This window comes from Exophiala viscosa (genome assembly GCF_022695815.1).
Source record: "Exophiala viscosa unplaced genomic scaffold EDD37scaffold_7, whole genome shotgun sequence".
Classification (NCBI taxonomy): Eukaryota; Fungi; Ascomycota; class Eurotiomycetes; order Chaetothyriales; family Herpotrichiellaceae; genus Exophiala; species Exophiala viscosa.
In genome coordinates, this window is record NW_026944359.1 from 1,268,540 (window position 1) to 1,292,028 (window position 23,489).

The following is a 23,489-nucleotide window of genomic DNA, read 5'->3' on the forward strand; positions in this document are numbered from 1 at the left end:
CAAATCGTAGCCTCGTCACTTAAGCTTAGTACAGGCCTTCACGTGACCGTCGGCGCGGGCTCCAAGAAATCTGATTCCCGTTGCTCGTTCTGGCATTTTGACGCATGCAAGTTCAGAGAGAAACATCACCACCACCCATAATAGCCAACGTTTCATTCCGAGGCAGTTGCTTGGCTACGTGGTCCTACACAGCCTGACAACAGCCTTGCCATTGTCGCTGATATCAACCTTTTCATTCCAGTTCGAATGTTGCAGCCTACCTCATGAGACAACGCAGAGGACGATCCACGGACCACCGACGGAGGTTTCCAGCTGTGAGTGTCAGGAATGCCACCTCCCGGCGGAGGTAAAAGAAAGAGAGGGGACAGAACATACTCCGATGACCAGCAGTATTCCCGTCCCTCGCCGCATCGACCCGCGAGCCTGAATCTTGCCCAACAGGGCCATTCTCAGTCCCCAAGCAATGAGCGCGACAACGCGCAATTCCGTGGTAGAGGTGGTAGAAGATCCATTCGAGGTGGCCGAGGCGGTTTCGACGTGTCGTCTCCGGTCAACGGGCCTGACGGAACCACAGTGCCATCCACAAACTCATCTGTAGAGGTCGAGTCTAGCAACACCGACAGCGCCATGACTACAGCACAGGATTCTGCTCCTTCCATTCCGGAACTCACAGATCCTCCAAAAGAGGCGCAACCTTACAACTACACCTATGTGACGACCGAAGCCTGCGATACATGGGGCAAGGGCGGTAGTGAGGATGTCTTACGACAAGGCATAGCTGCGTTACAAGAGGACGACACAACCAAAATCTCGGAAATCATGGAAGAGATATGTCAATCTGTGGTGTTTGGAAGATTGGATCCCTTTGACGCAGGAAAACTGGTCAAGACCATGATCGAGACAGAGCAGCCAAATGGCGATGGCCAGCCTATGGCCACTCCTACGACTCTTCAAATGGCCCTACTCGATGCTATTTCGACCTTCTTTGAGGCAAAATATGACTTGCCAATCGACCGCCTTTCTGCTTTCATCGTGACGACCGAGATACCCCACGATTTGCTTCGGCTCGAGTTCGATGCACCACTACTTGAAAAGTTGGATCTTATCAGGAATACATTCGGCCGGATGAACATAAGAAAACAGACGAACCTCTTGTATCGCCAAGCCAACTTCAATCTTATACGAGAAGAGTCGGAAGGATTCGCAAAATTGATGACGGAGCTATTTACCACCAGCGGGAACGAACCACCCACAGCGGAGGTAGTTGAGGAGACGGTTGAGAAGGTCAAAGCAATGATCGGTGCTTTCGATTTAGACGTCGGTCGAAGTCTTGATGTCGTTCTCGATGTCTTTGGAGCAGTGCTCGTCAAGCAGTTCCGCTTCTTTGTCAAATTCCTCCGCGCCAGTCCGTGGTGGCCACGTTCATCTACATTTACGCGAAAACACACTATTCTCACCGGACTTCCACTATGGGCACTTCCGGGCTCCGAGGGTTGGCATCTCAGCGAAGATCAGAAGGATGCAGTTATAACCGAGAGCCGAAAGCGTGATGAGGCTTTCTGGCCTCAGGCCCAAGAACTAGGCCTGCGTGCATTCCATCTTCTTGGAAGATCACCAGCCTCCCAAGACCAGCTCGATTCGGCTGTCTCATCTTCGGCAGACGATCTCTTAGCGCAATGGGTTCGAGAAACTGGCACTGTCCCTCCAAGCGGGAATCGCGACGCCGCACAGTTGTTGGGGTTCAAACTTCGATTCTATTCTTCGTCTTCAGCACGAGACGAGACAGACGTACTGCCAGACAACCTCATCTATCTCTCTGCACTTCTCATCAAAATCGGGTTTATCTCCCTCAAAGACCTCTATCCCCACATTTGGCGGACCGACGAACACATGGAGGAGTTGAAACAACAGAAGATGAAAGATAAAGCAGAAAGAGAAAGAGCCGCGAGACCTGGGGCTGGTGCAAGAAATGCATTGCTGATGGCAGGCGCACTTGTGGATGACACTGCCCCGCCTGTCCCGTCACGGCTCAGAGAGACGACCACCCGTGCCAGTACTCCGTCTAAAGAGCCCGAGGCCGACAAACTCTCTACGAAGGACTCCAACGAGCCTGCTGACCAGAAGGTGCTTTTGCTGAAGAGTCTACTTGCCATTGGTGCGCTTCCCGAGGCTCTTTTCATCTTGGGTCGTTTCCCTTGGTTGGTTGACCTCATTCCTGAACTACCCGAGCACGTCCACCGTATATTGCACCATTGTCTGAGTCAGGTCTATGGTGACGTACGACCACTGAAGGATCGCCCCACTCTTCACGAACTGAAGCCCAGCTACGAAACTGATATCCCAGGCCTCCAGAAGGGGCAGGTCAAGATTGTCGACGCTGCAGAAAAGAAGGTGCTCAGATGGGCTTTGCTGGATCGCAATGACAGCGCAGATGGTACAGATTACCGCTTCTACTGGGACGAGTGGAACGATAACATCCCGATATGTCAAACTGTTGACGATGTTTTCACGCTCTGCGACACTTTGTTGCCTCTTGTTGGTGTCAAGATCGGCCAGGATCCCGGCCTGCTGCTGAAGATCGCGCGCATTGGCAAGCACAGCTTACTGGCCGACAAAAGAGACAACAATCGCTCACGCTGGCTGGACTTGAGTAAACGCATACTATTGCCTGCCCTCAGCCTGACGAGGTCAAATGCTGGCGTGGTCAATGAAGTGTTCGAATTGATCAGCAATTTCCCTGTCAGCGTTCGATACCTGATGTACCTTGAATGGGTGTCGGGCAGAACATCTCGCAATCCCGACATCAAATCAGCCTTTGATCAAGCCCGAGCAGAGACGAAGGACATCCTCAAGCGTATTTCCAAAACCAATATACGACCTATGGCTCGAGCACTAGCGAAAATTGCCTTCGCCAACCCTCACATCGTCATCACCACAGCTTTGACTCAAATTGAGGTGTACGACAGTATTGCGGAAGTCTTCGTCGAAGGAGCACGCTACTTTACCGACCTTGGATACGATGTCCTTACCTGGGCAATTGTCAGTTCAATGGCAAAGGCAGGAAGAAGCCGGACTCAAGAAGGTGGCATGTTCACTAGTCGTTGGCTATCAGCTCTTGCCCATTTTGCCGGGAAAATCTACAAACGATATGGCATGATGAGGCCGGGACCAATCTTGCAATATGTCGTGGAACAAGTCGAGCACGGCAACACCACTGATCTCAAGATGTTGGAGCAAATCGTGCTAGCTATGGGTGGAATCGCCACAGACACGAGTTACAACGACGCACAATTACAAGCTATGGGTGGTGGACCTCTCTTGCAATCTCAAACCATTCTGCAACTGCTTGACACGAGGCACGATTCCAAAAAGACCTCAGAGCGATTGATGAAGTCACTTCAAGATACTGGTTTGGCAGCCAAGTTCTTGATATCCATGGCTCAGCAACAGCAAGCTTGCGTGTTTGAAGAAGGTGATGTGCCGCTGAAGGCTATAGGAAACACCTATGATGAGATCCATCGCGTCATGGTCCAGTACCTTGACCTTTTACGAGCAAACCTGTCGCAAGAGGATTTCCGCTCAACTGTTCCTGATGTTGTCAGTCTTCTTGTCGACTACGAAATTCGCCCAGAAATTGCATTCTGGATTAGCCGGCCCGTCCTTTCCAAACAAATGCAGGAGCTCGACCGAGAAAATGGTAAAGACCAACGTATTGAAGACGTGAGTGACACCAAGGCAGTCAATGGAGACATCGAGATGTCCGATCAAATCAATGGCGGATCTGAAGAGGATGGCGAGGCTGTGGAAACGGACGCCGCAAATGAGACCCCAGCCGACAGTGATGCCATGGATCCAAACCTGGACCTCGAAACTGGTGGCAAAACACCGGCTGCCACCGAAACACCCTCAGATAACTGCTGGCATCCTGTGATGAAAGAGCTGATGACAGCCATTCAGCCATCTCTATCTGATGAAGTGGTCGAAAGTATTGGTACCGGTTTCTACATGACTTTCTGGCAATTGTCACTCTACGACATCACGATACCGGGCAAGTCATATGAAGACGAGTTGTCACGCCAGCACAAGAAGATTGCCGCTATATCGGGCGACCGGTCGGACGTGAGCGTCTCTGGGACCAAGAAGAAAGAGTTGGCCAAGAAGGAAATAACAGAGCTTGTCGACCGGCTGTTGGTTGAGAACAAGCAGCACCTCAAGGCCTTTGCCGAGAGCAAGGCTCGACTACAACGCGAAAAAGACCAATGGTTTCTTGGCAAAGCCAGAATGGACAAGCAACTCAACACAGCGCTTATGGAGCACTGCTTCCTTCCACGACTCTTGTCTTCCCCACTGGATGCATATTTCTGCTTCAAATTTGTCAAATTTCTGCATGGTGCCGGTACTCCCAATTTCAGAACGCTCGGTTTCTACGATCTATTCTTCAAGACGCCTCGGCTGGTATCGCTCATCTTCATGTGCACATCGCAAGAAGCAGACAATCTTGGTAGATTCCTCAACGAGGTGCTGAAAGATCTGTCAAGATGGCACAGCTCCAAGACAACGTACGAAAGAGAGGCATGGGGTAGCAAGAAGAACCTGCCTGGGTTCGCCATGAAAGTCGAAGCTGGAAAGGTCGTGTCCCTTCTGGATTTTGAAAGCTTCCGCAGGGTCCTCTACAAATGGCATGCCAACTTGTACACTGCCTTGCAAAAGTGCATTGGCTCGCCGGAGTACATGCATGTGCGCAACGCAATTTCTATCCTACGGTCCATCTCTGCAGTTTACCCGGTGGTCAACGCTCATGGAGCTGGACTACAAAAAGCCATTGATAAGCTCCACGACTCGGACAAGGAAGATCTCAAGGTCTCGTCACAGGCTCTGCTTGGTGCGCTGCATAGGAGGGAGAAAGTGTGGATGGACCCACAAGCATTCCGACAAGGGCAAGCAGGAGAACAAGACACGAAACCTCCACAGATCAAAGTCGACAATGGCGAAGATGGCGAGGTCAAGGATTCTGCCATGACAGATGCTCCTGTGAAGACCGAGGAGAAGCAAGCTTCAGGGAAGAAAGAGCTTGTTGATGATTCCAAAAAGTCTGTTGGCCTGGATGCAAAGGCCGAGCCATTCAAGCCGGGATCTCGCCCAGCTTCTAGACCACCGCCGCCTAGAGCCGTGGCTCCGAACGGCGCTTCTACACCTACTAGGCAACCTCCCGACACGACTTCAGGTGCCAGACCAGACACAAGATCTCTACGCTCGGAAGCCTCGAGACCACAGAGCCTTCCGAGAAGACCCTCACCTCCGCCATCTCGCACAACCCAACCAAGCCTTCCAAGTCGTCCAGAGCTTCCTGATCTACGCAACGGTAGCCGGGACAGTCCTCGTGCACCGTCAAGGTTACAGAGTGATTCACACAGGTCCGCTGCTGATCCTCGAAGCAGTCACAGTCGAGATATAAGGTCAGGCTACCGTGGCCCTGAGCCTCCTTTGGACGAATTTGACCGCCATGACCGGAGATATGAGAGACCAGATGGTCCACCACGTGGTGGCCGGGACGAACGAGGCTATGGCCGCGAGCACGACAGAAGCACTCCATACGATCGAGCAGCGCCGCAGGAAAGAGACAGACAACCCCTTCGGCCCCCTTCGTCTGTCGATCGTACGCGTGATAATCGAGAACCTACGCCAAGATCACGCCCTCCACCGTCGGAGCTGCCGGCACCAACAAGCCAGCCTCCTCAGAAGAGAGATCCCGTTGATCAAGACAATCCAAGAGAGGGAGCACAGTCGCCACAGGTGTCCATTAATCCAGCACGTGCTGCACTTATTGAAGGGAGTGGAGACCAGCGTTCGAGTTCAGCGACTCGAGGCCCAGGCTTTGACAAGTCGTCACGTTCATCGCGCCCCAGCTCACCACGGAGGGAGGAGGACAGGAGGACACACTCGCGCCGTGATGCAGATGACCGAAACCATCCGAGTAATCGACCAGACTCGGCGGCTTCACGACCACCTTCCCATGCCTCTTCGACGACGGAACCTTCCGCGATGGGGCCAAGTTCTCGTGCTAGCACGCATGGAGCGTTCAAGAGAGACTCCAGACAGCCACCGCCAGTCGACATGCAGCATGGTCGCCTTGAGCAGGAACCCTCACACCGTCCTCCGATTGCGCGTGGTCCTGAACGGCCTCACGAGACGGAAGTTCCCTCTGGCCCTCGTAGTAGGTCATCAGCAAGCAACGGTCCAGTAAGGGCACCTCCACTCAATACACAGGTCCCTGCAAACGCTGCTTCCGATAGGCCAACTCCTACTGGACCTGCGAGACGGGGCCATGGGCGTAATGCTTCATATAACGAAGCACCATCGACTCCAGCAACGCCTGCAGACGCTGTTGGTATTCATCCGTCCCGTATGGGTCAGATCGAGCCTTCGACAACGGAGCAATCACGGTCTAATCAGCCACCTCAGTCTCCGCATCAAAGCCAACCTCCAGCAGGACCAAGGGGTAATGCTCCTCCTGGTGCTCCTTCTGGGCCTTCGCCGAACTCCCGAGGTCCACCATCAGGGCCGCTTGCAAATGATATGGGAGGACGCGGCGGACGAAATAATCGTCATCCAATCAATGCTGTCAACAATACGCTTGCTCAGGCAAATGGACCTAGCATTCGTGGACGAGGTTCGAGGCAATCCACTGACGCGTTCGGTCCAGCTGGCATGCCACCGCCACCACCTCCACCACCTGGCGGCCCTCCTGCGGCTTATGGGGCCAGTGGGTACTCGCAACAGCAGGACCTCTTTGGACCTGGACCTCAAAATCCTAACGATGTTCCTGTAGCATCCAGGCCACCTACGACGCGTCATGATAGCAACAGAGACCGTAGGAGTGACGTGATCGACGATCGTGGGTCAGAGAGACGGCCGACTCGCCATTCGGGTCGGCACGAAGATGCGCGTGAAGACAGGGATCATCGCGGCGATCGGGACAATCGTGATAGCAGGGAAGACAGACATGGGCCCGGAGACAATTCACGCAAGGATGAGAGGCCAAGTCGGAGAGAGCAGTTCCCACAAGAAAGCGGTGACCGGAGAGGAGGATATCCAAGATCTGGTGGACCACCTCGGGATGATCAACAGTCTTCGAGAAAGCATGGCAGAAGTGAAGATGGGCCCCCGTATGCCGGCGGTCCTGGGCCAGGAGCGGGCAGCAGAGGCGGTTCAAGAGTCGCCAGTGAAAGCAAGAGACCGCGACGAGGAGCTTGACCGTGTCTGCTTCAAGGTTTGGAATCGAGGGCGGATCTGGAAGCAGCATCAAACGGGTGGCAGTCTCCGGTGCTGGTTTACAGGGTGCTGCTGCAACGCCAGATATCTTTGGAGAGACTGTTTTACTACTCCACCAATGTTTAAGCATTTACAACGTATTCCTTCTACTTTACCTTAGTCCCTGATGAGGTGATACAGCATCCCATGCGAATACTGAACTGTAATGACATCTATAAACAATCCACCTGACCAGTTGTGGAGCTGTCGATAGGCATGAAAATCTTGGTTGGTGACAAGATGGCGCGTCTTACTGACCGCGTCAGACGTGCCGATATCTTGGAGGAAAACCGCAAACTTGACACCTCACACCAAGCGTTGCGGCCTATGTTGATGAGCAAGTCCTTTTCCAATCAGTCACTTCGTCCTACAGTCGGAGGCCACCTACGCCACTTCACCGCGACTCACCTTCCGTCATTACGGGACACCGTCGGGCAACTGCTACACACGCCCGCTTGTTCGTCGACCTCTTCCCATCGATTTCGCCCTGCAGCGCATGCCACTATGAAGCGAAGAACGACGACGCCTTGACCCGACCCCTCCGATCATTTTTCCTTAAAACATGGCCAACTATGGAGGACCGTACGCCGGCGGTCCTGGCCAACCATACCAAGATCCCAGGTTCAGCGACCCTCGAACCCAGCAATACTCCCCAAACATCCCTCCTTCTGTGACCCCACAGCCAGGGTACCAGCAGCCAGGTACGATGCCCATGCAGCAGATGTACGCCCATCCACAACAAGCTTATTCCGGTCAACTGTCGGCGCAAATGCCTCCTCAACAGGATGCCATGAACGGTCTAAGTGCACAAATGGGTGGTCTGGACGTGTCCGGTGCGCCGGCACGATCTCATCGCAAGAAAGAAAGACATGCATACCATGACATTGGACCGGCACCTGCTACTGCACCGCCGCCTGGCGTCGTCCAACCTCCGACGACAGGCAGTCCTCAATTCTTCAACCAGGCACAGGCCGTTGCGGGCGCAGTCCCAGGTCAGCCCCCGCAGAGTACGTTCGTCAATTCCGGAGACAAGCTGCGGATGGGCGAGGAAGCTGTAACGACACAAGGTCGCGTGGATCCTGAGCAGATACCAAGTGTATCGAGGGCACGAGATCTCGGGACACAATACTACCAGGCCAATGTCTATCCTACGATGGAGAAACACCTTCCACCACCCGCTGCCGTACCGTTTGTCGCCCACGATCAAGGAAACTCAGCTCCGAAGTTTGCACGGCTGACGGTAAACAACATCCCCTCGACATCCGAGGCTCTCACCTCGACAGGGCTTCCTCTTGGACTTGTGCTGCAGCCGTTGGCAGCACTACAAGAAGGAGAGCAGCCGGTACCTGTCCTCGACTTCGGAGACATCGGACCTCCTCGATGCCGGCGGTGTAGGACGTATGTCAACCCTTTCATGACGTTCAGATCTGGTGGGAACAAGTTGGTCTGCAATATGTGTAACTTTCCGAACGATGTTCCGCCTGAATATTTCGCCCCTACAGACGTGGCTGGGATTAGAGTCGATCGCATGCAACGACCGGAACTAATGATGGGCACTGTCGAGTTCTTGGTGCCCAAGGAATATTATACGAAACAACCCGAGCCTCTGCGGTGGCTGTTCCTGATTGACATCACACAAGAAGCCATCAAGCGAGGCCTGCTATCTTCTGTATGTCAAGGTATCCTGGATGCACTATATGGCCACGACAGAGAAGATACGGCGGAGGAGTCAAGTCTGCCTAAACTGCCGGCAGGCAGCAAGGTGGGCATTGTCACATATGACACAGAAATCCAATTCTACAATTTGACTGCAGGGCTTGGAAATGCTCAGATGATGGTCATGACAGATCTTGATGACCCATTTGTGCCTTTATCAAGTGGACTTTTTGTTGACCCGCAAGAGTCCAAGGAGGTCATCACCACCCTTCTCAACGCAATTCCCACCATGTTCTTGATGACCAATAATCCAGAACCCGCTCTACTACCGGCTCTCAATGCTGCTCTGGCAGCGATGGCCTCGAATGGAGGAAAAGTCATCTGTTCCCTATCTACCTTGCCAACTTGGGGACCCGGGAAATTGCATATGCGAGATGACGGCAAAGGTCGTGACACGGACGCTGAAAGAAGACTCTTCACCACAGAACATCCCGGCTTCAAGAAGACTGCGAGCGCGATGGTGACGGCGGGGATAGGAGTCGATTTCTTCCTTGCGGCAGCTGGAGGTGCCTACGTGGATGTAGCCACTATCGGGCATCTATCACGGTTGACTGGTGGAGAGATGTTCTTCTACCCCAACTTCGTGTCGCCACGGGACTCGCTCAAACTTCAGGAGGAGGTCAAACATGCTGTGCACCGAGAAACTGGATATCAAGCATTGATGAAAGTGAGATGCTCCAACGGGTTGCAGGTCTCATCCTATCACGGCTCGTTTCTTCAGCACTCTTTCGGCGCTGACTTGGAGATTGGGACGATCGATGCTGACAAAGCTATTGGCGTCACGTTCTCCTACGATGGTAAGCTGGATGCCAAGCAGGATGCCCATTTCCAGGCTGCCCTCCTCTATACTTCTGCTACAGGGCAGAGAAGAGTGAGGTGCATCAACGTGGTCGCTGGCATCAGCGAAGGAGCCACGGAAACCATGCGTACGGTCGATCAAGACGCCGTTGTAAATATTATCGCAAAGGAAGCAGCTGCCAAAGTCTCGGAGAAGTCACTCAAGGATCTCCGTGCAGGTATCACCGAGAAGACGATCGACATTTTGGCTGCCTACCGCAAAAACTTCTCTGGTTCACATCCACCGGGACAGTTGGTTCTCCCAGAGCATCTCAAAGAGTTCGCCATCTACATGCTGGGGCTCATCAAAAGCCGAGCATTCAAAGGTATGTTTCGTTGCATCCCGTGGCTAGCTTTTGTTTGCTTACACTGTTTTTATAGGTGGCGTGGAGCCCACGGATCGTCGTGTACATTCGGCACGCTTCATGAGATCTTCCGGTGTAAATGAAACAGCCTTGTATCTCTATCCCAGGATATATGCTTTGCACAATCTGGTTCCAGAAGACTGCTTCGCCAACCCAGAGACAATGCAGCTTGTTGTTCCGCCGACCATGCGAGCTTCCTTTGCTAGGGTCGAGGAGGGCGGGGTGTATTTGGTAGACAATGGGCAGATTGTACTGATTTGGCTGCATTCGCAAGTATCCCCGAACTTCTTGGAAGACTTGTTTGGCGAAGGCAAGACCGGTCTACAGGAGCTTGATCCCATGATGAACGAGCTCCCGGTGCTGGAAACTCACTTGAACGCCCAGGTACGCAACCTGCTTCAGTACATTTCGACGGTACGTGGCAGCAAATCTGCCTCATTCACGTTAGCCCGACAGGGATTGGATGGATCGGAGTTCGAATATGCTCGGATGCTCGTCGAAGACCGCAATAACGAAGCACAGAGTTATGTGGATTGGCTGGTCCACGTACACCGTGCCATTCAGATGGAGCTGAGTGGGCAGAGGAAGAAAGATGATGCCGCCGATCAAGCGAGTATCTTAGATAGTTTGACGGGGCTCAAGGCGCCATACTGGACATGATCTGTAATGATAATATGTCGCCCAAAGTGATTGCTATGAAGAGCAAAACATACCCGTCTATTGCAATGGACATGGATGAAAAAGGATTTGAAGGCACCTGGCCACTTTGGTGATAGGTACATACAGTACCTGCCACAATTGCCCAACTGGGCAAATGCATCCAGTAGGGTAAACATCCCTGCAGACGGCCACCCTCGCCCTCGCCATCTCCAACATTTATTTTAGCCTGCTATGCCTTGCCTGATGCAAAATCCGGGTGATGGTGGGGAAGTTGGGTGACCGACTTTTGACATATCGAGGAATCTCCCCTGCCCCGCAAGATTGTGTGCCGTCTTAACCGTCAAGTCCGTTCAGGTCAAAATCTACCCCATCTCAGCCGCTATGGGCGGCTCAAAGAGCCATGAAAGTGGCCCAACTTAAGCCACGGCAATTCGATGCAAAAATGGGAATGCATTTCGCGCTTTGTGCCTCGGGATGCCCCCAATAGTCGTGACGCGGTAGGTACAGTACTGTCCTGGCATCTCCTGTGTGATTCAGTCATGAAATAACGTTTGCCAATCTTTGTTTGCGCGCTCCTTCGTCTTTTTGGAGCAGGCCAGAGACGACGCCAGCATGTCTTTCACGGAAAAGCCAGTACAGGTGGACGCCATCTCCTCACATCGGGCCAGTTCAGATACCCAGCAAGATGGGTATGTCCGTATGGAACCCAGCGATCTGGAAAAAGTCATGTCCAAACATGAAGACGGCGATGTTGCCGTTACTGTCGAGGTGACCACCGACCCCAACGTGGTCAACTGGGACGGTCCCGATGATCCTGAGAACCCATTGAACTGGACGGCGTTGAAAAAATGGACGAACATTGCATTCTTGTCATCGATCACCTTTTTGACGTTGGTTGCCCTCGAAAAGTCAAGACACGCGAGTCCCATGCTGACCGCCTTCTTAGACCGTTTGCATCATCGACATTTGCACCCGGTGTACCATTGGTAATGGAGGAGTTCAACGAAGACAGTGTCGCAATAGCGTCTTTCGTCGTGTCGGTCTATGTGCTTGGATATGTCTTTGGACCATTGATTGTACGTTTCTTGTCGAACCATCCAGATGAAGGACCAACTTCATTCCGGATCGCTTGAGATGGTTGAGAAGAGATGCTGATGAACCACAGATTGCTCCCTGTTCGGAGCTCTACGGTCGCATCCCTGTGTATCATGTCAATACATTCCTATTTCTCGCCTTCACGATTGGGTGCGCCACGTCGACCAGCATACCGATGCTTATCGTCTTTCGGTTCCTCGCCGGTGTCGCTGGATCTTCTCCGATCACTGTGGGTTCTGGAAGCATTGCAGACACGTTCAGACAGGAGGAACGTGGCAAAGTCATGTCAATATGGAGTTTCCCGATCTTGTTTGGACCCAGGTATGCATCCACCCGGTATCGAGCCAGCTCATCGCATGGGACTGGCGCGCACCCCGTTCATATCTGACCCTCGACAGTCTCGGTCCTGTGGTAGGATCTTACCTTTCCGAAGCAGCTGGATGGAGATGGGATTTCTATCTTCTGGCCATCATTGTATGTCAAGTCTTGCTTGGGAGTCTTTCACGCTGACCACGGACAGACCGGAATCTTACTGATTTTGACGGTCATTTTCCAACGGGAGACGTACCCGCCTGTTCTCCTGGAACGTAAAGCTGCAAGGCTTCGAAAGGAGACGGGCAATGAGAAGCTTAGGTCCGCCCTCAAATCCCCAAAATCACCTCGACAGCTGTTCTTCCTATCTATCGTCCGGCCCCTGAAAATGCTCTTCCGTTCACCTATCATCTTCGGCCTATCATTATACATCGCAGTCACCTACGGTTATCTGTATCTGATGTTCACGACCATCACTTTCGTTTTCGAAGACCAGTACGGCATCAGTTCGAGCAATGTTGGGCTGGTTTTTCTTGGCATTGGCCTGGGACAACTCGCTGGTCTCACTGCTTTTGGGGCTTTCTCGGACCGACTGCTCAAGAAGTGGGCCAAAGGTGGCGCCCTCAAGGCAGAGCACCGTCTTCCCCTACTTTGGCCAGGTGCCGTGCTCGTGCCCATGGGACTCCTCATCTATGGTTGGAGTGCGAAGTATGCGGTTCAATGGATCGTTCCGCTCATCGGTACGTTTATCTTTGGAGCAGGGATGATCATGTCCTTTATGCCTGTGGGAACATATCTGGTTGATGCCTATACTACGTACGCGGCGAGTGCGATGGCGGCAAACACGGTACTTCGCAGTGTAGGAGGAGCCTTCTTGCCCCTAGCAGGTCGAAATCTTGCAGCGTCCCTTGGTCTGGGATGGGGAAATACCATGCTGGCCCTCATCTGTATGGCCTTGAGTCCCATGATCTGGTTCTTCAACAAATACGGCGAGAGGATTAGAAACCACCCGAGGTTTAAGTTGAATTTGTGAGAAAAGAAACTCTACAACACAAAATCTGGCATTTGAGCGACGGTTAGGCGCAGTATAAGATGCATTAACATACGAATTTGGAGCATAGCAACGGAATGTACATACAAAAGTCATAACCCATGAAGACTCGAAGAATTATGACTCCCTGATGTACTGTGTACTCAGTGCAGCGTGCCAGGCTCGCTTCCCTTACCGAGGCTTGGGATGATGTGATTGCTTATCGGATTACTTACTCCGCGAGTCCGTTAACAATGCCGATACAGAAATGGGGGCCGGCAATTGTGGAAGCAAGTTACTCATAAAATTTGTTTCCAGGAACCGTCAAGTCAGCCATCTTCTGCTTCGTATCCACCCAAAAGACGACTGCACCTTGGTTGACTCATCAAGCATTGGAGAAGACCTTCGAGTCATCGCCAATGGATCTCACATAAATCTCACACATCTGCGACCAAAAGTAACCTCCTCACAACAGTCTTTGCATGCGACAGACGAGGCTTCCACTCGTGTGCATCATGGCCTCCACAGCAAGTAACGGCGAGAGCCAGTCTCCCGCTGTACAACTCCGTCAGTGTCTCCCACCCTCCCCTTCCCTTCTCACCCTCGCGTGTCATGTTTGAACGGCTACTAAATCCCGTAGAGAGTGCCAAAGACCAACCTGAAAACCCGTTCGCAAAACTGGTTGGCGAACAAGATTACGCCATTGTACCATCCTTCATCCTCGAGTCCGGCGTTGTTCTGAAAAATGTTCCTGTGGCATACACTACCAGGGGGCAGCTCTCTGAAAATCGAGACAACGCACTGGTGATATGCCATGCCCTCAGTGGCAGCGCCGATGTGGCCGATTGGTGGGGTCCATTACTGGGAGGACCAGGTCTGGCCTTTGACATTACGAGATTCTTCATTGTGTGTCTAAACAGCTTGGGAAGTCCATACGGCAGTGGAAGTCCTGTGACAAATAAGGATGGAAACCCCGAGATGGGAAGATACGGTCCAGAGTTCCCTCTGACCACGATAAGAGACGATGTCAAGTGAGTCAGATTGCACCTAGCTGTGAGCAAGGCACTGACAAATACAGTATACACAAGATTATCCTCGACCACCTCGGCATCCGTCAGATAGCGGCGGTGGTGGGTGGTTCTATGGGCGGCATGCTATGTCTCGAATACGCATATTTCGGCAAAGACTATGTTCGGTGCATAGCACCGATCGCGACATCAGCAACGCACAGTGCTTGGGGCATCAGCTGGGGTGAAGCACAACGACAAGCAATATATTCTGATCCGAAATATGAGGATGGATATTATGACATTGAGGATCCTCCCACGGCTGGCTTGGGCGCCGCTCGCATGTCAGCACTCCTTACCTATCGAAGTCGCGACTCTTTTGAATCCCGCTTCGGGAGAAACACACCCGACCTATCCAAGAGACAGAACATAAATCAGGAGAATGGTTCGAATTCAAATGAGCATTGGTCGATTCATAATGATGGTCATCGACGCGCGAAAGGTTCTCGACCAGCTTCTCGCAACGGCACGATTTCCGAACCACAGTCGCAGACAAATTCGCCAGCGGAAGCACAAACACAGACTTTCCAAGATCCTCAGTTCACAGGTACCACGGAGTTCTCTGTGCCCGCACCAGCTCCCAGACGACAAACCTCACGGCCTACAAACCATTACTTCTCTGCCCAGTCATACCTGCGGTATCAAGGCACGAAGTTTGTCGGGCGGTTCGATGCGAATTGTTATATCGCCATCACACGCAAGCTTGATACTCATGATGTATCCCGGAACAGGGCATCGAGTGTCAGCGAAGCGCTGGCGCAAATTGAACAACCCGCTCTGGTACTGGGCATCGAGACCGACGGACTCTTCACGATTGCCGAGCAGGAAGAACTTGCTCAATGCATACCCAACGCACGGCTAGGCAAAATCGACAGCCCGGAAGGCCACGACGCTTTTCTGTTGCAGTTTGAGCAAGTGAACAATTATTTGCTGTCGTTCTTCCGCGAAAACCTGCCGGATATCATGGGCAAGCCTGGCATTGGAGGAACAGAAAATGAAGCGCAAGCTGGAGTGGGCACAATGACCAAGAGCAGCACGTTTGGAGAAGCGGAAGTGGGCGATTTGACTGCCTGGTAACTGCATGGTAGCCTGCTGCCTGCTATGAAACACGAAAAACCCGGGAAACAGATGGGTTCGAAATGAGACGCTATATGTCCCAGAAGCCAGTTCAACTCTGGATAGGGACTCTTGGTGGCGCCACAGACGAATTGTCAGCGAGTCTGTACATATTGACGGAGTGTTTGTATCATTGTCGTCGGTTCTGTAAGGCCGCATTCACAAGATACCCGGGGTGTATATGGTTTAGATATTTTGAAGCATGACTCGAATGGAACGAACTTGTTCTTCCACATACGATTAACAGCTCTCCTCATCGGCTCTATTTCGGTGGACCTAGGTATGAAGACACACGAGATGCACCGAACGACGAGGAGTATGGATCACTCCAGCTATGGCTGCTTACCCGGCTCCCTAGGCCTACGCTGAAGAGCCCAGCCACATGATCTGAGCGGGAAGAGGTTAGGAGAACTTAGGACGAGGCAGCCTCGCACAGGCTGAGGGGCGCCACAATGACAGGATCAAACCAATCATGCCAGTTCCGGGCATAAAATTAAGAAGGTTTCAGGGTCTCGGTTTGGTGTCCATCAGGCGTGAAGCCTAACGTTAGGTGGTCGTTAAATGGCCTGCGCTCCCCCTCTAGAGACGCTAAAAGAGTGACATGCTGCAGCTAAATGTGTCGCCAGTCGCATCCCGGCCCCCGTCATCTTTGCGGCGCAGCTGTGCGGCCAACGAACCACTTTGTCAACGCCTTTCCCTTATGCACGCTCTTTGAACAAAGAACCTTCTTCAGAAACCTCACACAAAGCCTTACTGTACAATCGTGCAGACTGCCACACCCAATACGCTCTCGGTCTCATTGCCTGATCCCACCACAAACGAACTTGCCCTCAGCGCGTCGCGTGGCATCTTCTCCGCGTCTGTCTCCTTTACGCTTTACGTTGGGCCTGGCGCCCTCGACTTCTCCCTACAAACATCCAGCGCAACAGTTACTCCGAGCAATACCCATGCGAATACGAATATAAACCACGATCCGACCGCAGTCAAGACATCAATTGAGAGGAAACCGCTACACACCGGTCAAGATGCCTTGGCCGAAATGCAACAGCACATTGGAGGACTTGGTGATCACGGAAGACAAAGTATGGCATGGCTATTCATTTCACGACATTGGTCTGGGGGTCGGTTGCATATTCACTTTCATCGCCATTGTCATCTCCTTCTTCCTCATAGGAATGCACGCGACACATTACCTCAAACCTTGGGAGCAGAAACACATCATTCGCATCCTCTTCATGGTCCCAGTCTACGCCGCCGTTTCCCTCCTCTCATACTACTACTACAATCACAGCGTATACTTTGAAGTCATTCGAGATTGTTACGAGGCCTTCGCCATCGCTTCCTTCTTCAGTCTACTTTGCGCATACATTGCGCCCGACTTGCATCAACAGAAGATCTACTTCAGAACAATCACACCAAAGAATTGGATTTTCCCCATAAGACAGATGCAGAGGTGTGCTGGGGGGCCTAACGGATGGCTGAGGACTCCCCGAAGCGGTCTCACTTGGTTCAACGTATGTTTTTCTCACATCTCTTTGCGCCAATACGTGCTGACGATTTATTAGGTAATCTGGGTTTGCGTTTTCCAATATTGTTTCATAAGGGTGTTCTTCACAATCGTCGCAGTCGTCACACAATCCTTCGATCTGTATTGTCTAGAGTCGCTCAAGCCAGCATTCTCGCATGTTTGGATCATGGGATTCGAATCAGTCGGTGTTTCGATTGCGATGTATGCCCTGATCCAATTCTACTATCAAATCAAGGATGACATCCGTCAGCACAAGCCCTTGCTGAAGATCACAGCTGTTAAGCTCGTCATTTTCCTGAGTTTCTGGCAGACGACATTGATATCTTTTTTGACCAGCTCGGGCGTGATCACAGCGAACAACAAGGTACAAACACCGGATATCAAGGTGGGAATCCCAGCTCTCCTGCTGTGCATCGAGATGGCGTTCTTCGCTGCGTTCCACGTTTGGTCTTTCAGTTGGAAACCTTACACACGCGGCTCGAGAGAATTGTTGTCTGAGGCGGTGCCTGGAGAGGGCCAACTCCAATTCCAGGGCGGCTTTATGGGTGTCAAAGCCATCTACGATGCATTTAATGCCTGGGATATGCTGAAAGCGACAGGTCGCGGAGCAAGATGGTTGTTTAAGGGTCGCAGGACGCGTATGGAAGATGCAAGCTACAACATGACGAGGAAGAACACGCAGGGAAGCGAGTTTGGCGCCGAAGGTCAGAAACTGTCGAAACTATCTGTACCAACTCCATATACTGGAGCCAACGCTCCACCACCACGTTATGGTGGTGAAGAAGGTGATGTCCTGCTCGCCCATGGCCAGGGTATGCCCGTTTCACAGTACCCGACGGTCAGAGTCAGTGGAGACAACAGTCCGGACAGCGACATCGGCGTTGCGAGTTCGAGTTACGACGATAAATACATGTCGCGATACGATCAACCTCCGCAGTCGACGTATCCTCCCTATCCCACAGAAGGTGGCGCTACTGTGCCGTATCCGCCTCCGACACAACAGCAACAACACCTACAGACGTATGAACAGTATGACAACAGGGCAACAAGGCCGCAATATTCGCCGTCTGCAGACCCAACACAACAGCCCTATGGGCAGTACGACAATAGGTCGCCTTCGAGGCCACCATATCCGTCCTCTGGAGATCCGAGGTCAGGGCACCAGGATAGGACGCGGGAAGGGTTTTTGTAGGAGTATGAGCCGGAATTTTGGTATATGACTTTATGACAATGTTCTCGGAAAAGGGACATTCTCCTGTAACAATTTGTTGAATGTATCAAAACCAGGTGCGGTGTTCGCACCTCACTAGTGAGTTCATCGTATGACGTGCAACATGACTGGAATGTCTTCCCCGTCAGTATTCTTTCGATATTCGTCATTTACAGCGCCCGATGTCCTCGTCTTATATAACCGCACACACAGCATGGCCTACCTCGGTGGCCGTGAAGCCAGAGGTCCAGCGGCTCCTCGCCCTTTTCTATTCCCTGCTGGACATCCCGGATACGAGCGTCGGGCATAGATTCGCCGAGGAAGTCTTTGCGAAAGATGGAGTCATGTTCGGGATGGGGCCTGGGTTTGACGGTGAAGGTATGTCATATGTTCTACAATACCTCGTATGCATGGAGAGGGATGTATCGCAGCGGCCATCATCGTCATGCGTCATAGCCATGGTCATGGTTATGGTCATGGCAACAGCGACTACCAAGCGATGATTGATGCGAACGGGAGAGTTCCCGTCGGGAGATACCTTACAGTAGCTGACCTTCGCACGTCATGTGCTTACAGCCGAAATCCGCAAGTCGCGCGAATACGCCTGGATAGATTACACTTCGCGCCGGCACGAAATGCTCAGAGTGTACGCCCACGACGCATTGGGCTTGGATCTATTGGTCATCGGGCGCGTCGAAATGGGTGTGAGGAACGGGAGGACCGTGAACGAGGAGTTTGTCGCGAGGTTCGTGGTCGATGAGGCTACACTTGAGAGCAAGAGTCCGAATGGGGATGATGGGGTGAGGTTGAAGTTCAGTCGTGTTTGGTCGGTATGTAATCTCCTTGTTCTTTCACCCAGGTGCATGAGGCAGGGGCAGTAAGCTGTATGCACCATGCACCATGCACCGTGATGCTGATATGGTGACAGAATATGGAGCCTATCATGGCTGCGATGCGGGAACAGTGAGTGTCTCGACGGGAGCGACGATGGGCTACAAGGCACGACACATTTGGTAAAGTATCGACCTCAAATGGCTCGGCATCAAGGCATTGTGCATACTCATATATGGTATCTTACTCTAATCTTCGTGTTTGGACACTATTGTTCGCTTTTCGGCGGCCACCAAATCAATATCCATTTGCTGCGTTCTGACACTCATAGCTTGCTCTTGCTCTCTTCCGGCGCACAGCACGTGTCCTTACCCACAATGAGTTCCTGCGCGGGCTGATGGTGCTGCTCCGCCGCCATAGTAGATTGATTGAAACTCTGCTCCGAAGGAGGGACATCGAGCGCCGGGTTCTTGTCGAAGAAGTTGACAGGTTTGAGGGACACCTTCAGGATCTCGCATGGCATGACGGGGAAATCCTCGATACGGGGGACATGGTTGATACCGAATTGCACCCACACCACGATATCCGCGTCCTTGACGTTGTCCTTACGATCGGCCCAGCTGCGTACGCCGGTGCCGCCGCGAGACTGGTTGGTGTACCATCCGCCGGAGTATAGCTCTTTATCTCGGTGCGTGGTCACGTAGATGTTGTGGTCGGCAAATTCGGCGCGCTTGTGGTGGTAAGACGTCGGGTGGGCGAGCATCTTCTGGAATGGTGGCGCGTGGATCTTGTATGCGACTGGCTTGCCGTTGATTGGGTTGCGTACGTTCGGGTTCTGGATCTTGAAGACACGGTTTGTGTCCGGGTCGAGGTCTAGACCGCTGGCGGTTTCGACGACGGTTTCGCTGACTGTGTAGCCTACGCCGTGCGGGTTCCATTCTTTGTCGAGGGGCATGGCGTGCGCCTCGTCGTAGACCAGTCGGTTCTCGTGGCCTTCCAGCATAGGGTCGATACGCAGAGAAAAGATGTGTTGATGGTGCACGGCAAGGACACCTGGGTGCACGACTGTGCCGAAGGGAACACCAACCTGATCAAGCTCATGGTCGATAGGTTGGGTCGACAGGATACCGGTCGCACGGACTTCGTAGATAACTTCACCAGCCTGGTTGAACATAAAGGCCAGGATATATTCGTAGTTTGACACAGTGATGATGCTTTGCAGGACGAGTTCACGGTTGCGCACGACAGCCGCGCGGCCTGTACGGTAGTTGGTGTGCTTCCAACCGATACCTGCGTCTTGTTCGTGGACACAGACACAGTTCTCCATGGGAACCGGGGCGCCCTTGTCGTCTGCGATCACAGATGAGACATAGTGGATGTTGCCTAAGCAGTCACACCCAAGCTTGAGGTTGTTGGCCATGGAACCGGCACCGGCATCGCCTAGATCGTAGGCAGACTTCTTGTGGAACGGGTGTCGGGGGTCGGCGTAGGGGATGTTCATGTCCGAGAGGGACAGACGATAGAACAGTGGGCGACCGTCGTAGCGGACATCGTAAAGGACCATACCTTCACGTTGGTTGTAGCCCAATCGGAAGAACCATTTCTGCCACTCGACAATCTCACCGGTCTCGCCGGTTGGCGTGATGCTGAATGAAGCGCCTTCGGGCTGGATGACGCGGAGTGGTTTTATATCTGTGCGGAGTTGCTGGTGTTCGTGGATGTACTCGTTGGGTGGAACGGCTTCATACGGTCGTGGCTCATGAATGGTGTTGTCGGCACCGGTGGGGAGGTAATCGATGCGGATTACTTTGTAGTCATTGCATTCGATGACAGGGGCAATGGGGAGTGGGAATGCGTAGTGGTTGGAGTCGAGTTCACTTGGGTTGGCGGGATCTCGCATATACAAGAAGACTTGGTATAGTCGCTCGTCATCTCCGATACCATCAGAACCTGGATCATGTCAGCTACTTGGTGCTTCCAGAGCAAGATCTAGGTCATACCGTAGATCCAAGGGTCGGCTGTAACAGCAGTGCCCTCTGGTAGTTGCAATTTGGCAATGGCAGCCCTGACACCCTCATCTTCCAAGGCATTCTTTTCCACTTCCAGGATCTCGTCGTAATCACCATTGCCGTGCATGTTTGGTCCAAGACGGGCATTGCTCTCAACCTTGCCGGATGAGAGGTTGACCGTGGCCTCGTGGAATCGGTCCTGATAGTGTTAGTTAGAGGATCAGAAGAGATATCGGCTTAAAGTTGCTGCTTACAGTGTTTCGGATATAGTATGAAACAAATGCTTTTCTGGGGATCCGAGGCAGAGAAGATCCATTGTGTTCAGCCTCAAGATAAGGGACCATGTGCTTTTTGGGAGGCTCCTCGAGGGTGATGACCTTGAAGCGAAGGTCAATGTTGGATGGCCATACTGATCTCACCAAATCAGCAGTGGTGGTCAACTCCGCTGCGGTCAATGGGCACAAAGGATGAGGCACGGATGACTTGGCCGTAGCCGGAGAGTCTGAGAAGTCTTGTTGTTGGGCAGCCATAGTGAGAATTGTAGACGGCACGAAAGGAAGACGTATGGAAGGGAAAGGCAGAGAGGCAAGAAAGATGATATATATCGAAGAGGACTATAGTAGATAGTGATTGCGGTCCGGGAAAAGTACGTGGGTCTCAACGAAGACAAGGCCAGCCACTGGACGACGAGATAAGACGGGCCACGACCAACAGGGCCGATTAGCAGTTGAATCCAATCACGATTTGTTCCGCGAACAATACTCCATAAGTACAGCCGTGGTTGACTGCCTAGAGATTGGCATGAACATGAAATCCGCGCGCCGTTGGGAGGGGCATCACGATAGAAACGAGGGTCACCAGAGGAGGGGCAGTGGTTGAAATAATGGCCGAAATAGGAAAGAGAGATTGACGGCGAAAAGACCCATGGGATTGTCATTGATTTTGAGATGAATAGGTCCGCCCACTAAAAGCAAGACTAAACCCAGTCAAGGGGTGTGTAGCCGACCAACCACTCCCAAGATGTTGAGGAACACTGAAGCCAGCATAGATCCAGCATGTCATGAGTTCTTTCAATCGCCAATGTCCGCTGCACAAGCTCATAATCATTCCACAACTGCTTTGTCCTCATCCATGACTGATTCGGAATCATAAGCTGATACGCGGCTCCCGCGGTAGGCTAAGAGCTGGCTTGTTTGCCTCTAATGGAATAGTCAGCTGGGAAAATTGCCCTCTTGGTCATGGAAAGCTTGAGACTCACGGCAGACGAACCAGATACCGCGGTCTGGTCTCTCCTGCTTCACCCACACTTTCTCCCCAGAGTTGTTTGATGGTCATGGATGCCTTGGACTCGTCCAAATGTATCTTGGTGCCGATTTGGAACCATCCATTACCGCAGTCAAACGCTTCTGCAATGCCAATGGCATACCGTGGATACCCTGGAGGAGCGTCTTTGATGCAATCGAGCTGCTCAATGAGTTCCTCGATTGGCATCGAACATGCGGCAGTCATCACACGGAAAGGCTCACAGGCATTTGAAGGTATGTATAATTGGTTGTTGGTGTTCACAGGATACTTGTCCAAGATGTTGTGGGTGAAGAGATGAAAGGTCACGTTGTGCTTGGGCACCACATAGCCGGTACCACCGCTATCCTTGACCACAAGAAGTCGATCTTTGACACGGTTTCCACTAACTGGAGGTTCGGGTTGTTGAGCTGCCGCATGGGCCACCGCGCCTGGGACGTTGAACCCTCCACCTGACCCTCCGGGAGGAGGAGGCGCCGGTGGCGGAAACCATGATGGCGGCTGCGGCGGCTGTGGTGGTCCCCCATTAGGAAAGCATACAGCTCCAGGAAAGCCAGAACTGGGTGAGACGAAGATAGGACCCGGTTGAGAAGACGGAGCTCCGCAAGAAGGTGGCATGAATGAGTAGGGTGGTGGCATCATCTGTCCTTGGGACGATGAAGACCCACTGGGAGGTGCTCCTTTGTTCGGAGGGCCTCCATCCTTGGTGAAGTAGTGATACGCAGTCTTTCCGGACAACCCTGGCGGCGCAGACATGCCAAAGGGGAAGAAAGGTGGTAAACCGGCCATCAGGAACTTCTTGCGATATGCTTTGTGCGTCGCTACTCAAGATTGCTCGATGTTTGACTGGGCGAGTTGTACGACCATCAAGATCTCACAAGCGGGCAGGCAGAACATACTTATACGCGAAGCAGCCATCTCTCTTCATTGCTATCCTTGACCATGTCACAAAGGATGACTGGCGCATACCTGATCGCCATCAAACGGGCTGATTGCACGTCCGTGACTGAGCCGCTGGCAGTGGCCAGAAGGCTATGAGCTGGTGAAATGCTTTTCTGCGGTGGGGGTATAACGATGGCGTGACCGGAGCGAAAGCAAAC

At 52.5% G+C, this 23,489-nt stretch overlaps 8 protein-coding genes across 8 annotated transcripts; 6 read left to right on the top strand and 2 right to left on the bottom strand.

Annotated features, from left to right (window-relative positions):
- Positions 1-109: 109 nt before the first annotated feature.
- EDD37DRAFT_634319 (transcription factor/nuclear export subunit protein 2-domain-containing protein) lies at positions 110-7,427 on the top strand. Its single transcript, XM_062816848.1, has one exon. The coding sequence runs from the start codon at positions 328-330 to the stop codon at positions 7,252-7,254; it is 6,927 nt and encodes a 2,308-aa protein (XP_062669188.1). The 5' UTR covers positions 110-327; the 3' UTR covers positions 7,255-7,427.
- On the top strand, positions 7,428-11,102 carry EDD37DRAFT_667058 (uncharacterized protein). The gene is made up of 2 exons (XM_062819289.1): positions 7,428-10,190; positions 10,246-11,102. The coding sequence occupies exons 1-2, from the start codon at positions 7,874-7,876 to the stop codon at positions 10,887-10,889; spliced, it is 2,961 nt and encodes a 986-aa protein (XP_062669189.1). The 5' UTR covers positions 7,428-7,873; the 3' UTR covers positions 10,890-11,102.
- Positions 11,103-11,104: 2 nt separating this feature from the next.
- On the top strand, positions 11,105-13,464 carry EDD37DRAFT_634321 (MFS transporter). The gene is made up of 5 exons (XM_062816849.1): positions 11,105-11,779; positions 11,836-11,965; positions 12,055-12,305; positions 12,383-12,458; positions 12,505-13,464. Exons 1-5 carry the CDS (start codon positions 11,502-11,504, stop codon positions 13,327-13,329), a joined length of 1,560 nt encoding a protein of 519 aa, XP_062669190.1. The 5' UTR covers positions 11,105-11,501; the 3' UTR covers positions 13,330-13,464.
- A 131-nt stretch (positions 13,465-13,595) lies between these two features.
- Positions 13,596-15,969, top strand: EDD37DRAFT_634324 (homoserine O-acetyltransferase). Its single transcript, XM_062816850.1, has 2 exons — positions 13,596-14,357; positions 14,405-15,969. Exons 1-2 carry the CDS (start codon positions 13,939-13,941, stop codon positions 15,468-15,470), a joined length of 1,485 nt encoding a protein of 494 aa, XP_062669191.1. The 5' UTR covers positions 13,596-13,938; the 3' UTR covers positions 15,471-15,969.
- A 565-nt stretch (positions 15,970-16,534) lies between these two features.
- On the top strand, positions 16,535-18,229 carry EDD37DRAFT_565826 (organic solute transporter Ostalpha-domain-containing protein; the record flags this gene model as incomplete). Its single annotated transcript, XM_062814072.1, has 2 exons — positions 16,535-17,023; positions 17,075-18,229. The coding sequence occupies 2 exons, from the start codon at positions 16,535-16,537 to the stop codon at positions 18,227-18,229; spliced, it is 1,644 nt and encodes a 547-aa protein (XP_062669192.1).
- Positions 18,230-18,345: 116 nt separating this feature from the next.
- EDD37DRAFT_634328 (uncharacterized protein) lies at positions 18,346-19,284 on the top strand. Its single transcript, XM_062816851.1, has 3 exons — positions 18,346-18,625; positions 18,824-19,077; positions 19,176-19,284. The coding sequence occupies exons 1-3, from the start codon at positions 18,430-18,432 to the stop codon at positions 19,212-19,214; spliced, it is 489 nt and encodes a 162-aa protein (XP_062669193.1). The 5' UTR covers positions 18,346-18,429; the 3' UTR covers positions 19,215-19,284.
- EDD37DRAFT_634330 (primary-amine oxidase) lies at positions 19,285-21,725 on the bottom strand. Its single transcript, XM_062816852.1, has 3 exons — positions 21,342-21,725; positions 21,079-21,286; positions 19,285-21,028 (listed from the first exon to the last, which is right to left on the bottom strand). The coding sequence occupies exons 1-3, from the start codon at positions 21,615-21,617 to the stop codon at positions 19,404-19,406; spliced, it is 2,109 nt and encodes a 702-aa protein (XP_062669194.1). The 5' UTR covers positions 21,618-21,725; the 3' UTR covers positions 19,285-19,403.
- A 616-nt stretch (positions 21,726-22,341) lies between these two features.
- Positions 22,342-23,145, bottom strand: EDD37DRAFT_566334 (uncharacterized protein; the record flags this gene model as incomplete). Its single annotated transcript, XM_062814093.1, has 1 exon — positions 22,342-23,145. The coding sequence occupies one exon, from the start codon at positions 23,143-23,145 to the stop codon at positions 22,342-22,344; it is 804 nt and encodes a 267-aa protein (XP_062669195.1).
- Positions 23,146-23,489: the final 344 nt, after the last annotated feature.

What these genes read in the sequence shown, in the direction of transcription:
- EDD37DRAFT_634321 (XM_062816849.1), top strand. Translation starts at nt 11,502, where the DNA reads ATGTCTTTCACGGAAAAGCCAGTACAGGTGGACGCCATCTCCTCACAT. An exon ending in TCATCGATCACCTTTTTGAC is followed by an intron (nt 11,780 to 11,835) that starts GTTGGTTGCCCT and finishes CCGCCTTCTTAG; the next exon opens with ACCGTTTGCATCATCGACAT. An exon ending in ATGTCTTTGGACCATTGATT is followed by an intron (nt 11,966 to 12,054) that starts GTACGTTTCTTG and finishes GATGAACCACAG; the next exon opens with ATTGCTCCCTGTTCGGAGCT.
- EDD37DRAFT_634328 (XM_062816851.1), top strand. Translation starts at nt 18,430, where the DNA reads ATGTCCTCGTCTTATATAACCGCACACACAGCATGGCCTACCTCGGTG. An exon ending in GCCTGGGTTTGACGGTGAAG is followed by an intron (nt 18,626 to 18,823) that starts GTATGTCATATG and finishes ATGTGCTTACAG; the next exon opens with CCGAAATCCGCAAGTCGCGC. An exon ending in AGTTCAGTCGTGTTTGGTCG is followed by an intron (nt 19,078 to 19,175) that starts GTATGTAATCTC and finishes ATATGGTGACAG; the next exon opens with AATATGGAGCCTATCATGGC.
- EDD37DRAFT_634324 (XM_062816850.1), top strand. Translation starts at nt 13,939, where the DNA reads ATGTTTGAACGGCTACTAAATCCCGTAGAGAGTGCCAAAGACCAACCT. An exon ending in ACGATAAGAGACGATGTCAA is followed by an intron (nt 14,358 to 14,404) that starts GTGAGTCAGATT and finishes TGACAAATACAG; the next exon opens with TATACACAAGATTATCCTCG.
- EDD37DRAFT_634330 (XM_062816852.1), bottom strand. Translation starts at nt 21,617, where the DNA reads ATGGCTGCCCAACAACAAGACTTCTCAGACTCTCCGGCTACGGCCAAG. An exon ending in CATACTATATCCGAAACACT is followed by an intron (nt 21,287 to 21,341) that starts GTAAGCAGCAAC and finishes TAACACTATCAG; the next exon opens with GACCGATTCCACGAGGCCAC. An exon ending in AGCCGACCCTTGGATCTACG is followed by an intron (nt 21,029 to 21,078) that starts GTATGACCTAGA and finishes GACATGATCCAG; the next exon opens with GTTCTGATGGTATCGGAGAT.
- EDD37DRAFT_634319 (XM_062816848.1), top strand. Translation starts at nt 328, where the DNA reads ATGCCACCTCCCGGCGGAGGTAAAAGAAAGAGAGGGGACAGAACATAC.
- EDD37DRAFT_667058 (XM_062819289.1), top strand. Translation starts at nt 7,874, where the DNA reads ATGGCCAACTATGGAGGACCGTACGCCGGCGGTCCTGGCCAACCATAC. An exon ending in CAAAAGCCGAGCATTCAAAG is followed by an intron (nt 10,191 to 10,245) that starts GTATGTTTCGTT and finishes CTGTTTTTATAG; the next exon opens with GTGGCGTGGAGCCCACGGAT.